The 12,772-nt window shown below is 46.9% G+C and overlaps 1 protein-coding gene across 5 annotated transcripts in view; it reads left to right on the top strand.

Moving 5' to 3' along the window:
* The window catches only part of AK7 (adenylate kinase 7), a 101,688-nt gene that overhangs the window by 76,191 nt on the left and 12,725 nt on the right, over positions 1-12,772 (top strand). For 3 of the 5 annotated variants that reach the window (XM_055288249.2, XM_055288251.2, XM_055288246.2), the window contains 2 exons: positions 5,841-5,969; positions 7,044-7,112. The exons of 1 other annotated variant lie outside the window; for it this stretch is intronic. In XM_055288249.2, coding sequence (XP_055144224.1) covers positions 5,841-5,969; positions 7,044-7,112 — 198 coding nt within the window. The remainder of the gene's footprint in view (positions 1-5,840; positions 5,970-7,043; positions 7,113-12,772) is intronic. One more of the 5 variants, XM_055288247.2, reaches the window with a different exon arrangement.

The following is a 12,772-nucleotide window of genomic DNA, read 5'->3' as shown; positions in this document are numbered from 1 at the left end:
AGGCAGAGGTTGCAGTGAGCTGAGATTGTGCCATTGCAATCCAGCCCTGAGCGACAGGGCAAGACTCCACCTCAAAAAAACAAACAAACAAAAAACCCGTTAACCTTGGCAGTGGAAGTCTAATCAGAACCATGACTCATGAATTAACATTGCGTTCTTTTTTTTTTTTTTTTTTGAGACGGAGTCTCACTCTGTCACCCAGGCTGGAGTGCAGTGGCACAATCTCGGCTCACTGCAAGCTCCGCCTCCCGGGTTCACGCCATTCTCCCGCCTCAGCCTCTCCGAGTAGCTGGGACTACAGGCGCCCGCCACCACGCCCGGCTAATTTTTTGTATTTTTAGTAGAGACGGGGTTTCACCGTGGTCTCGATCTCCTGACCTCGTGATCCGCCCGCCTTGGCCCCCCAAAGTGCTGGGATTACAAGCGTGAGCCACCGCGCCCGGCCAATTGCGTTCTTTTCTGCTGTTGAGACTCGCTGTTTCACATACCATCTTCCACAAGACTTTATTAAACAAGAAGATGAAGAATGCACTTGCAAGTCACCAAGCATGGCTTGACCACTTGCGTAGTTCCTGATTTCAGACCAGTCACTGCGTCTCTCTGAACCTGTTTCATCCTGTGTTAAAAAAAATAATAATAATAAGAGGAGCCGGGCGCAGTGGCTCACGCCTGTAATCCCAGCACTTTGGGAGGCTGAGGCGGGTGGATCATGAGGTCAGGAGATCGACACCATCCTGGCTAACATAGTGAAACCCCGTCTCTACTAAAAATACAAAAAAATTAGCCAGGTGTGGTGGCAGGCACCTGTAGTCCCAGCTACTCGGGAGTCTGAGGCAGGAGCATGGTGTGAACCTGGGAGGCGGAGCCTGCAGTGAGCCGAGATCTTGCCACTGCCCTCCAGCCTGGGCGACAGAGCAAGACTCTGTCTCAAAAAAAAAAAAAAAAAAAAAAAAGGAGAGGAGGGGAGAAGACAGAATAAATCCACCAGCTTGGAGGATTAACTGAGGATAACATAATGATAACCAAGAGAACATGAATGAAATTGCACTGTAAACCCTAAAAACTTACACAAAGTACAGTATCACCAATAACAGGGAAGAAGCCTGGACATGGCTGCATGAAAGTCACTGAGAATTCGATCCTGGTGCAATGTTACCAGAAAGGGGGTCTCATCCTAGATCCCAGGAGCAGGTTCTTAGATCTCACGCAGGAAAAAATTGAGGGTGAGCCGCAGAGTATAGTTAAGTTAAGACAGTTTATCAGAGACTACTCTATTACAGAGTAGGGTGTCCTCAGAAAACAAGAGAAGGAATGCCCCACAGTGAGAAGAGATAGTTTATTGAAAGCTATTCTGTCACACAGTAGGGCGTCTTCAGAAAGCACGAGGGGGAAGGCCATACTATAAACAGTGCTTGCGTGTATAGGTTGTTAAGAGTAGTGTACTTGGCCAGGCGCAGTGGCTCACACCAGCACTTTGAGAGGCCAAGGCGGGAGGATCCCTTGAGGCAAGAAATTCCAGACCAGCCTGGGCAACATAGCAGGACCCTATCTCTACAAAAAAATACAAAAAATAGCCAGGCGTGGTGGTGCATGCCTATAGTTCCAGCTACTTTGGCGGGGACACAGGAGGATGGCTTGAGCCCTTGAGCCCCAGAGGTTGACGCTGTAGTGTGGCCAAGACTGCACCACTGCACTCCAGTCTGGGTGACAGAGCAAGACCCTGTCCCCCTCACCAAAAAAAAGGGAGAGAGAGAGAGAATAGTGTACTTTATTATAAAGGCTTATGGTCAACTTGTGACAGGCTATTAGTATTGTTTCTTATGTTACTTAAGAACATAAGTATGCTATGTTACTATTGATTTCAGTGAGAATTTACAAGTGTACTATTGTCTTTAAAGCAAAACCTATTCTTAAACTAAGAATGCTTTTTGTTCTCGAAATATCAGGACATTTACATAAGTTCTGGGTCTTTAGTTAGTTAGCATCATTAACTCGGTCCCTCAACCATAAATATCTTGTGACCAAAAGTGCTCAACCCCCCAGGAATGTCACCCAGCAGGTTTGGCTTTATCTGGCCTTTATTCAAGATGGAGTCACTCCGGTTAGGACAAAGGATATTCATGACCAAGTCTCCAGACCCACTAAGGATGTATGTAGCTTGACAAGCCACTTAGTATGGATCCAAGTGTACCCTAGAAATATTTTGTTAATTTTATTTTACCTTAATATACATTTGTACAGGCAATAATTAAATGACTATTACACAACAATTCAGTGAGTTTACTTGCTTTCAAGAATAATGCATGTAGTTACAAATGAGAGGCAGAAACACTGTATTAAAGACCTAAAAATAAGGCTGGGCGTAGTGGTTCACGCCTGTAATCCCAGCACTTTTGGGAGGCCAAGGCGGGCGGATCACGAGGTCAGGAGATCGAGACCATCCTGGCTAACATGGTGAAACCCCGTCTCTACTAAAAATACAAAAAATTAGCCGGGCGTGGTGGCGGGTGCCTGTAGTCCCAGCTACTTGGGAGGCTGAGGCAGGAGAATGGTGTGAACCTGGGAGGCGGAGCTTGCAGTGAGCTGAGATCGTGCCACTGCACTCCAGCCTGGGCGACAAAGCGAGACTCCGTCTCAAAAAAAAAAAAAGAAATCACTGCTCGCTGTTTGGTCATCATCAGTTGAGACAGTACAGTTTCCTGGGGATGAGGGACAGAAGCCAGGCTGTCATCCCAAATGCCGTCCCTCACATTCCCACCACTGCTCAGGGGAGCAGCTCTCTATTTTTAAACACATTTTAGTAATTATGAATATGTGTTCATATGAACATTTTAAATATTACTGGTATTTGAAAGATAACACGTTTTTTTTTTTTTTAGAAAAAGCAAGATGACGTTTTTGAAAGCTATGTGGGAGGGCTGTGCTCATTCATTTTCAAACAGAAAGTGCAGTTGCCTGTATAGAGCTGAACCCTGGCCAAAGGTCATGGGATTATCTCTCTTTTTTTTTTTTTTTTTTTTTTTTTTTGAGACGGAGTCTTGCTCTTTCGCCCAGGCTAGAGTGCAGTGGCACGATCTCGGCCCACTGCAAGCTCCGCCTCCCGGGTTCACGCCATTCTCCTGCCTCAGCCTCCCTAGTAGCTGGGACTACAGGCTCCCGCCACTGCGCCTGGCTAATTTTTTCTATTTTTAGTAGAGACGGGGTTTCACCGTGTTAACCAGGATAGTCTCGATCTCCTGACCTCGTGATCCACCCGCCTCGGCCTCCCAAAGTGCTGGGATTACAGGCGTGAGCCACCGCGCCCGGCCTGGTCATGGGATTATCTCTAAGAGATCACATTTCTCAAGAGAAAGGCACTTGGGCTGGGTCCTTTGTGTACTGGGTCATGCCTCTTAAGCATCCCATAATTACCAAAAAATGCTGCTGGAGGTCCCTTCTTAATTACTGAGCACTTTCGTTCAGAATCAAGCAGAAATGAATGGCTAAGCTCAGGGCCTGAAATAAACTGAGGGAGGCATTGAAGGGAATTGCAGCTAGATTTCTAGATTAAGTGCCTTTAATTTAACAACAAAGCCTTTGAAAAATGAAAATAGACTGATTAGGCCGGGGACGGTGGCTCATTCCTGTAATCCCAGCACTTTGGGAGGCTGAGGCAGGTGGATCACCTGAAGTCAGGAGTTTGAAACCAGCCTGACCAACATGGCAAAACCCTGTCTCTACTAAAAAATACAAATAAAATTACCTGGGTGTGGTGGTGCACACCTGTAATCCCAGCTACTCAGGAGGCTGAGGCATGAGAATCTCTTGAACCCAGGAGGCCAAGGTTGCAGTGAGCCAAGATTGCACCACTGCACTGCAGCCTGGGTAACGGAGTGAGACTCTGTCTCAAAAAAACAAAAAAGAAAATAGACGGCTTAAATAAAACCAGACTTAGAACATTAGTGAATCCCTTGACACGTTTTTATTTGGCTTCATTTCTTGGCACCCCTGTGAACCTTACTGGGAAGTAATGTAGAATCATTCAGAGGAATTTCATTATGTTAAATAATACTTAAGATCTTTTTTTTTGTCTTAGCCATAATATTCAAATTTCTGAAAGACACAGTTATTTTTGGAACCTGCTACTGCCTAATGGGTGGTGTGACACTGAAAGGTAGAAGAAAGGAGAGGTGTTTTGTTTTTTGTTTTTGAGATGGAGTTTCACTCTTGTTGCCCAGGCTGGAGTGCAATGGTGCAATCTCAGCTCACTGCAACCTCCGCCTCCCAGGTTCAAGCAATTCTCCTGCCTCAGCCTCTTGAGTAGCTGGGATTACAGGCATGTGCCACCATGCCCAGCTAATTTTGTATTTTTAATAGAGACGGGAGTTTCTCCATGTTGGTCAGGCTGGTCTCGAACTCCCAACCTCAGGTAATCCGCCCACCTTGGCCTCCCAAAGTGCTGAGATTATAGATGTGAGCCACCGTGCCCAGCCAGGAGAGGTGTTTTAATTAGATCAGTTTATTGTCATTGATAGACTAAGAAAAAGAAGCCTGAAATTATTTATTTTACATTATGTAAAATGAGGGGGGGAGAGGAGGGAAGGAGGAGGGAGAGGATGAGAAGGCAGAGAAGGCGGAGAAGGATGAGGAGGGAGAGGAGGAGGGGGATTCACTGATAAGGTAAAAGTATAATAGATTCACTGATAAGGTAAAAGAATAGTACAAACTCTAGAAAGAGCTATGAAGATCAATTTCTCTAACTTGTCAAACTTACATTACTATAATGTACACATTAAGCAAGGTAAGGATGGGGCTGTGTCTTGAACGTTGTAGCTGTTCAATAATTATGTTGGAATGATAGATGGATATTGTGGTGGAGTTGCATCATGTTGTTATTAAACCACTGTGTCAGTTTTAGAACAAACTCCTCCCTCCTCATCCTCCCCAAGCAGTGCCAGGAACCCAGTGTCAGGGCTTGAGAGGGAACTGTCCAGTGGGGCTCAGGTCAGAAATGCCAACTGGAAAAGACAGGGAGAAGGGAGCCATGTTCTTTTCTGAAGCGTTACAGAGAAAAGTGCCTTTGAGGGTCGGGTCAAGTTTGATTGTTAGTCACATCCAGCACCTTCTTTTAGTAAATCGTGTGCTAGCAACGTACATGAATGCTCTCTCACAATGCTCACAACAGAAGCATTTATTATTGTATAGTAAGGTTACAGAGGTGTAATATCAAAACAGAAACCCTGCGAGCTGGGGGAACTCTCTGCATTACTCCAGTTGCTGCTCCTCAATCAATTTCACCAAAAATTGGGATTACAGAACATTTTGAAAGTGCAGACATCAGCACTCGCCCATGCTCTTTCTTGCAGACAAGTTCACTGGGTTCTCCTACATTATTGTGCATTAGAATTCACATCATGTTCAAAATACAAAATCACATATTTTTTACTTTAAGGGCCAAAATGTAATCCCAACATTTTGGGAGGCCATGGTGGGAGGATTGCTTGAGGCCAGGAGTTCAAGACCAGCCTGGGCAACATCGTAAGACCCTTTCTCTACAAAACGTTTAAAAATCAGCGGGGAGTGGTGGCAAGTGCCTATAGTCCCAGCTACTTGGGAGGCTGAGGTGGGAGGATTGCAGACCCTGAGAGGCTGAGACTGCAGTGAGCTATGACCACACCACTATATTCCAGCCTGGGCAACAGAGTGAGACCCCATCTCTTTAAAAAAAAAAAAAAAAAAAAGCAAAATAGGGATTTCCAATAGTACCTTTGACTACACAACAATTTTTGAGATAACTTTAAAACAACTCTTATGTAGAATGTGACTCCACAGTAATATATACATATATGCTTTTTTATCAGGTCAACTAGACGATCAATATATAATTAGATTTATGAAAGAAAAGCTAAAATCAATGCCTTGCAGGAATCAAGGTTATATTTTGGATGGATTCCCAAAGACCTATGATCAAGCAAAAGACCTGTTCAATCGTAAGTTTGAGTGTTTTGAGTATTTATATTCAAATAAGTTGCAACTTTATTGTTCAGAGAAGTAGTCACTCAATTAAAGTAAACAGAAGACTAGAGAGACTATTTATTTTTGAGCTTTGGCTCACCTTTCTTTAGGTAGCTTTTTCTTTTTCTTTTTTTTCCCCCGGATGGTGGCTCAAGGTGCAAAGCCTTTTACAAATCTTTTAAAATTTTATTTTATTGTATTGTGGCACAAACACTTAACATGAGATCTGCCCTCAGAACAAGTTTTAAGTGTGCGATACATTTTCGTTGGCTATAGGCACTGTGTTGATCAGGAGATCTCTAGAGCTTATGCATCTTGCCTGATTAAAACTTTACACCTGTTGATTAGTAATTTCTGCTTTTTCCCCTCCCCAGCCCTTGGCAACCACCATCCCACTCTTTCATTCTTTGAACTTGACTACTCAAGTTCCCCATGTAAGTGGAATCATGTAGTATTTGTCTTTCTGTCACTGATTTCACTTAGCATAATGTCCTCAAGGTTCATCCTTGTTGTTGCATATAGCAGAATTTCCTTTAAAAAAAAAAAATAGACCATTCGTCACCCAAGCTGCAGCACAGTGATATCTACAATCATAGTTTACTGCAGCCTTGACCTCCTGGGCTGAAGCGGTTTTTCTGCCTCAGTCTCCCGAGTAGCTGGGACTACAGGCGTGCATGACCACGCCCAACTAATTTAAAAGTTTTTTGGAGGTTTCACCCTGTTGCCAGGTTGATCTCTGAACTCCTGGCTTCAGGTGATCCTACTGTCTCAGCCTCCCAAATTGTTGGGATTACAGGTGTGAGCCATGATGCCCCACCATTTCCTTTTTTTAAAGGCTGAATAGTATTCTGTTGGATGTATATACCACATTTTCTTTATCCATGCATCTATCAATGTACATTTAGTTTGTGAGACTATTTCTAAAATACATGTGCTATTTATGGCTAGTTTTCATTAGTGCTTGCTACTTAAGATATTTGGATTTTTTTGCTGTGATCCATAGCAATAATATATTAATAAACACAATGAGGAATATTTTGTTTTCTTAGAGGAAGATGAGGAGGAGGAAGATGAAGTCAGAGGCAGAATGTTTCCCTTTGATAAATTAATTATACCTGGTAAGTTTATTTCCCCAAGATCACATTGAAGAGAATGTTCTCTGGGCTGGGCACGGTGGCTCACGCCTGTAATCTCAGAACTTTGGGAGGCCGAGGCGGGTGGATCACCTGAGGTCAGGAGTTCAAGACCAGCCTGGCCAACATGGCGAAACCCCATCTCTACCAAAAATACAAAAATTAGCTGGGTGTCGTAGCATGTGCCTGTAGTCCCAGCTACTTGGGAGGCTGAGGCAGGAGAATCACTTGAACCCAGGAGACGGAGATTGCGTGAGCCAAGATCACGCCACTGCACTCCAGCCTGGGCGACAGAGACTCCGTCTCAAAAGAAAAGAAGAATGCTGTCTGACATCTCTCTCTTTTCTCTTTTTTTTCCCCAGTAACTGGGACTACAGGTGCCTGCCACCATGCCCAGCTAATTTTTTTTTTTTTTGAGACGGAGTCTCGCTCTGTCGCCCAACCTGGAGTGCAGTGGCACGATCTCAGCTCACTGCAAGCTCTGCCTCCCGGATTCACGCCATTCTCCTGCCTCAGTCTCCCCAGCAGCTGGGACTGCAGGCGCCCACCACCGTACCCGGCTAATTTTTTTGTATTTTTAGTAGAGACGGGGTTTCACCATGTTAACCAGGATGGTCTTGATCTCCTGACCCACCCACCTCGGCATCCCAAAGTTCTGGGATTACAAGTGTGAGCCACCGTGCTCAGCCTCTTTTTTTTTTTTTTTTTTTTGCTACTCCTTAAGGAGCAGGGCTACACCATAGGCAGTGTGCCTAGAGTAGCTCAATACCCGTTTTGTGCCAAAACAATCTTTTTGAGTTTAATAAAGTAGGATTTTTTATTTAGGAAATAAATTAAAAGATATTCTCAAGCATAAACTTGCAAACTAGAGAATGCACCAAGGGATAAACAAGAGGAATATTAAAATTGCTGAAATGAATAGAAATCCCTATGGGAACGTTGTCTTCTACTGCTCTCTCCTGTAACAAAACAAAAGGTAGCAAATCTGTTGATGGCTTGACTTCCTGAGTCATGTAGGCTCCTTCCCTGCCCTGGTTTTGGTGCTAACCATGCCATCATCTCTTCCAGAAGACATTCAGCTTCTGACTTGAGATTGCACAGGTCCAAAGCTTTTCAGTTCACTCTTAACTCCACAGCGGTTTTATTCTATCACATATTTACACAGGGATTTCACAAAGTACTCTTGAAAGCAAAGCGTAAGCAATTTATCGTACACAACAGGATTTACTTAGTACTGAGCAGGCATTTCTTTTTTTTTTTTTTTTTTGAGACGGAGTCTCGCTCTGTCGCCCAGGCTAGAGTGCAGTGGCGCAATCTCGGCTCACTGCAAGCTCCGCCTCCCGGGTTCACGCCATTCTCCTGCCTCAGCCTCTCCAAGTAGCTGGGACTACAGGCGCCCACCACCACGCCCGGCTAATTTTTTGTATTTTTTTAGTAGAGACGGGGTTTCACCGTGGTCTCGATCTCCTGACCTCGTGATCCGCCCGCCTCGGCCTCCCAAAGTGCTGGGATTACAAGCGTGAGCCACCGCGCCCGGCTGAGCAGGCATTTCTTGTGACCTTCCCATAAACATTAAAAAGTGTTGTTGTTTTTAGTCAGTTTGCTTGAGGTGGATATTCATAGGGAATCATTTTGGGTCCTATGATCACTAGAAGAAAAGCTATTTTCAGCAACTTAGGACAAGGCTGTAACTGAAAAGGGCCTGCCTGCTCACTGGTATCAAGTCCCCAAGGAAGGCAGCTTGTGGCTGTTATCTTGTCTTGGTCCAGCACAGTTTGCAGAGAAGCTTCTGGAAGCACTGAGACCACCAGATAGCAGTCATCCTTGGAGATAGATATTTATTGTTTGCCTGTGGGCTAAGTTGATTGGCCAGACACAGTGCGTGTAATGCCAGCACTTTGGAGGGTCAAGGTGGGAGGATCTCTTTAGCTCAGGAGTTAGAGACCAGCCTGGGCAATATAGTGAGACCTCATATCTACTAAAAAAAAAAAAAAAAAAAAAAATCAAAAAAATTAGCCAGGGGTGGTGGCATGCACCTGTAGTCCCAGCTACTTGGAAGACTGAGGTGGGAGAATCACTTGAGCATGGGAAGTCAAGGCTGCAGGTGCCCTGATTACACCACTGCACTCCAGCCCAGGCAACAGAGCAAGAACCTGTCTCAAAAAAATTAATTAAAATATCAAATAAAAAGTAAAGTTTATTCATCTACTTTATTGTTGATTATTAAATTCTAGGTAGGTGTGTCCAGTGTATGTATGTGTATCACTTCTAGGCAATATTCACTCATTGCAAACTCTGTGCTAAATCATAACACCCTCACTGAGGCAGCTGGATACATTTCGGTTCAACTGGCAATTTGTCGTGCACAATTTGTCATGTGCCAGGCACTCATTGAACCTTTCCACAATCCTGCAAGGCCGGAATTACACCCATGTTTACCCAATCCAGAAGCTAAAGCCCAGAGATGTATGCAAGTCCACTCACTAGTAAATGGTAGGGGGATTAAATTAAAACTCAGGTCTTCTCACTCCACTGCCTCCAAAACAATTAATGAAACCTGCCTGTAAGACAAGGAAATGGAAGCATAGAGGTCAAGTGACCAAGGACTCTTAAACGTAGGCCACTGGGCTGTCCTCTCTTTGTTGGACACAGTGCAAACATGTCTAAGACGTAATCTATTCGGAACGTTAATCTGTTGTTAGCAAACTACCCTCTTTCCAGAAAATGTCTTTATTTTCTATTTCCCTGAAAGAAATTAGGGCATTGTTTCATTTGTACCTGTGGGATTTTAATTGAGGGAGGGAACTGAATGGTGACATAGAGAGGTCAATGCCATTGAAATAATTTACACTTAGGATTCCCTAGAGATGGGGGCACATGGGGAGTGCCAGGTTTGGTCAGGTGGCAGAAGAAGAACAAGGGAAAGGTCTAGATCAAAGCCGTTGTTGGGGTTTCTTTGGGAAAGCCAAGACAGGCCACAGTGAACTGTTCGGGACTGGCTAGTTTGAGTTTAGGGGTGGTCTCTAGTTGCCTGGGGCCTAGTCCCGGGATGATTTAGAGCAAGGGAAATACTGGCTTGCTGTGTGAGATTAGATAAACGGATTGAGTGGCTTGCATAGGAGGGGCATTCCCAAGCAAGTTGTTACTATCTTTAGGTATTGGCTGGGCCTGGGAGGGGCAGCAGTCTCTCCCCAGATCTGTAAGGCCTCCCTCAAGATGTCAAAACAGGCACACGGTGTGGTGGCTCACGCCTGCAATCCCAGCACTTGGGGAGGCTAAGACAGGAGGATTGCTTGATTCTAGGAGTTGGAGACCAGAATGGGCAATATAGCAAGACCCCCATCTCCACACACACAAAAACATTTTTAATTAGCTGGGTGTGGTGGCATGTGCCTGTGGTCCCAGCTACTCAGGAGGCTGAAGTGGGAGGATCTCTTGAGCCCAGGAGGTCAAGGCGGTGGTGAGCCTCGATCATGCCATGGCACTTCAGCCTGGGCAACAGAGTGAGACCCTGTCTCTTAAAAAAAAAAAAAAAGAAATCAAAGCATAAGATACAGAAAGTAACAGAACACATTCCAAATTATGGTAATCCAGTTCTAGATGGTATTCTCTCCCATTGAGCAACCACTGTATTTTACCACTACTGTTAGCCTATGTCCAGTTTGATTCTTTCAAGACCTCTTGGTCGAAGGAGATAAGTTTAAAGTTGTACCTACCTGATGAATATTTGGAAATTTGTTAAAACATGGCTTTTTCGGCCCGGCATGGTGGCTCACGCCTGTAATCCCAGCAATTTGGGAGGCTGACGTGGGCAGATCACCTGAGGTCAGGAGTTCAAGACCAGTCTGGCCAACATGGTGAAACCCCATCTCTAATAAAAATATAAAATTAGCTTCCTTCCTTCCTTCCTTCCTTCCTTCCTTCCTTCCTTCCTTCCTTCCTTCCTTCCTTCCTTCTTTTCCCTCTCGGGCCCAGGCTGCAATCTACTCGGCTTGCTGCTGCCCGCGCCGCGGACTGCCTGGGTCTGCCGGCGCGCGCCACCACTGCCTGCCTTTTCTCCTTTCGCTGCAGGCACGCGTTCGCCATCTTGGCCACGCTGGTCGCCAGCTCCTCACGCCGAGTGCTCTGCCCGCCTCAGCCTCCCGAGCTACTGGAACTACAGACGGAGTCTCGCTCACCCAGTGCTCGGTGTTGCCCAGGCTGGAGTGCGGTGGCGTGGTCTGGCCTCGCGGCAGCCTCCGCCCCCCAGCCGCCTGCCTTGGCCTACCAGGGTGCTGGGATTGCAGCCCCTGCCCGGCCGCCGCCCCATCTGGGAGGTGAGGAGCGCCTCTGCCCGGCCACCCATCGTCTGGGAAGTGAGGAGCGCCTCTGCCCGGCCACCCACCGTCTGGGAAGTGAGGAGCGCCTCTGCCCGGCCACCCCGTCCGGGAAGAAATGAGGAGCGCCTCTGCCCGGGCGCCCCGTCCGGGAAGAAGTGAGGAGCGCCTCTGCCCGGCCGCCCCATCTGGGAGGTGAGGAGCGCCTCTGCCCGGCCACCCATCGTCTGGGAAGTGAGGAGCGCCTCTGCCCGGCCACCCACCATCTGGGAAGTGAGGAGCGCCTCTGCCCGGCCGCCCCGTCTGGGAAGTGAGGAGCGCCTCTGTCCGGCCACCCATCGTCTGGGAAGTGAGCAGCGCCTCTGCCCGGCCACCCATCGTCTGGGAGGTGAGGAGCGCCTCTGCCCGGCCGCCCCGTCCGGGAAGAAGTGAGGAGCGCCTCTGCCCGGCCGCCCCGTCCGGGAAGAAGTGAGGAGCGCCTCTGCCCGGCTGCCCCATCGTCTGGGAGGTGAGGAGCGCCTCTGCCCGGCCACCCATCGTCTGGGAGGTGAGGAGCGCCTCTGCCCGGCCACCCATCGTCTGGGAAGTGAGGAGCGCCTCTGCCCGGCCACCCATCGTCTGGGAAGTGAGGAGCGCCTCTGCCCGGCCACCTATCGTCTGGGAAGAAGTGAGGAGCGTCTCTGCCTGGCCGCTCCATCTGGGAAGTGAGGAGCTCCTCTGCCCGGCCGCCCTGTGTCTGGGTAGAAGTGAGGAGCTCCTCTGCCTGGCCGCTCCGTATGGGAGGTCTACCACGGAGGCCAGAAGCAATGTGGGGGCTGGACGTGGTGGCTCACGCCTGTGGTCCCGGCACTCTGGGGGCGAGGCGGGTTGATCACTTCGGGCTAGGAGTTCGAGACCAGTCTGGCCAACTTGGCGAAACATGAAGAATACAACAGACAAACCAACCAACCAACTCAGTGACAACAAAACAGGTCTACCCTGGAGTCATACTCTAATTTTTTCTATTTTCTTCCCTTTCTGATCCTTTATCCCACTTTCTTTTTCTTCCTCTTCCTTCTCCCTCTTCTTTGTCAAATAGAGGATTGAGTTATTATCACTGATCCATATAAAGTCCCTCTCTCATTTATTTTAACTCCCACCCCCCATTTCTATTCCCCGACTTCCCATGTGCAACCTTCCTAATATGTTTGATACGCATCTTTTTGTTTGTATGTATTTTTAGAAAATGTTTATTGTTTTTGTATGCAAAAATTAATAAAAAAATATATATATATAAAATTAGCCAGGCATGGTGGTGCACGCCTATAATCCCAGCTACTTGGGAGGCTG

This window comes from Symphalangus syndactylus, chromosome 8 (assembly GCF_028878055.3).
Source record: "Symphalangus syndactylus isolate Jambi chromosome 8, NHGRI_mSymSyn1-v2.1_pri, whole genome shotgun sequence".
Taxonomy (NCBI): Eukaryota; Metazoa; Chordata; class Mammalia; order Primates; family Hylobatidae; genus Symphalangus; species Symphalangus syndactylus.
The sequence above is the reverse complement of the archived record's forward strand: the minus strand, read 5'-3'. Positions and strand labels throughout refer to the sequence as shown.